This window comes from Penaeus monodon, chromosome 15 (genome assembly GCF_015228065.2).
Source record: "Penaeus monodon isolate SGIC_2016 chromosome 15, NSTDA_Pmon_1, whole genome shotgun sequence".
Lineage (NCBI taxonomy): Eukaryota > Metazoa > Arthropoda > Malacostraca > Decapoda > Penaeidae > Penaeus > Penaeus monodon.
The window spans coordinates 31,698,846-31,699,421 of record NC_051400.1 but is presented as its reverse complement, the minus strand read 5'-3'; the positions used below and the strand labels follow the sequence as shown (position 1 = coordinate 31,699,421).

The 576-nt window shown below is 37.5% G+C and overlaps 1 protein-coding gene across 5 annotated transcripts in view; it reads left to right on the top strand.

The window, feature by feature from the left end:
- LOC119581948 (histone deacetylase 6-like) overlaps positions 1 to 576 on the top strand; it is a 29,776-nt gene that overhangs the window by 8,763 nt on the left and 20,437 nt on the right. For all 5 annotated transcript variants that reach the window (XM_037930127.1, XM_037930126.1, XM_037930125.1 and 2 more), the window contains exons 6-7: positions 44 to 141; positions 308 to 481. In XM_037930127.1, coding sequence (XP_037786055.1) covers positions 44 to 141; positions 308 to 481 — 272 coding nt within the window. The remainder of the gene's footprint in view (positions 1 to 43; positions 142 to 307; positions 482 to 576) is intronic.

Sequence of the window (576 nt, the reverse complement as noted above, 5' to 3'; positions counted from 1 at the left end):
TTATGTCATATGCTAAACATAAAACTTTTTAAAATGTTTTCAGGAAACCTATGAACTTGCACTCCTGGCAGCTGGGAGCACTATAGATCTAGTAGACGCAATAATGGCTGGAAAGATTCAGAATGGGATGGCTCTTATTAGGTGAGGATCTTTACACAATACTTCTTATGTGTATAAGTATGTTTATATATGTACAGATGAGAAAAATGCAGGCTGTTTAATGAATGATGAATATACATATGTACAATATTTTTCAATGTATATTTTCAAGCAGTGAAGACTTTTTAACTTGAGATCATGTTGACAGACCTCCAGGACATCATGCAATGAAGACAGAGTTTTGTGGATATTGCTTCTTCAACAACGTGGCCCTGGCAGCTCAGGTGGCCTTGGAGAAACTCAAGCTGTCACGTATTCTGATTGTGGATTGGGACGTTCACCATGGCCAGGGTACTCAGCAGATGTTCTATGAGGATCCAAGGTGAGGAATCTGTGCAAGTTTGGGAAGGTTATTTTGTAAATATCTCAAGGACTTAATATAAAATAGTTATGTTTCCTGCTCTTATTCAAGTCTTT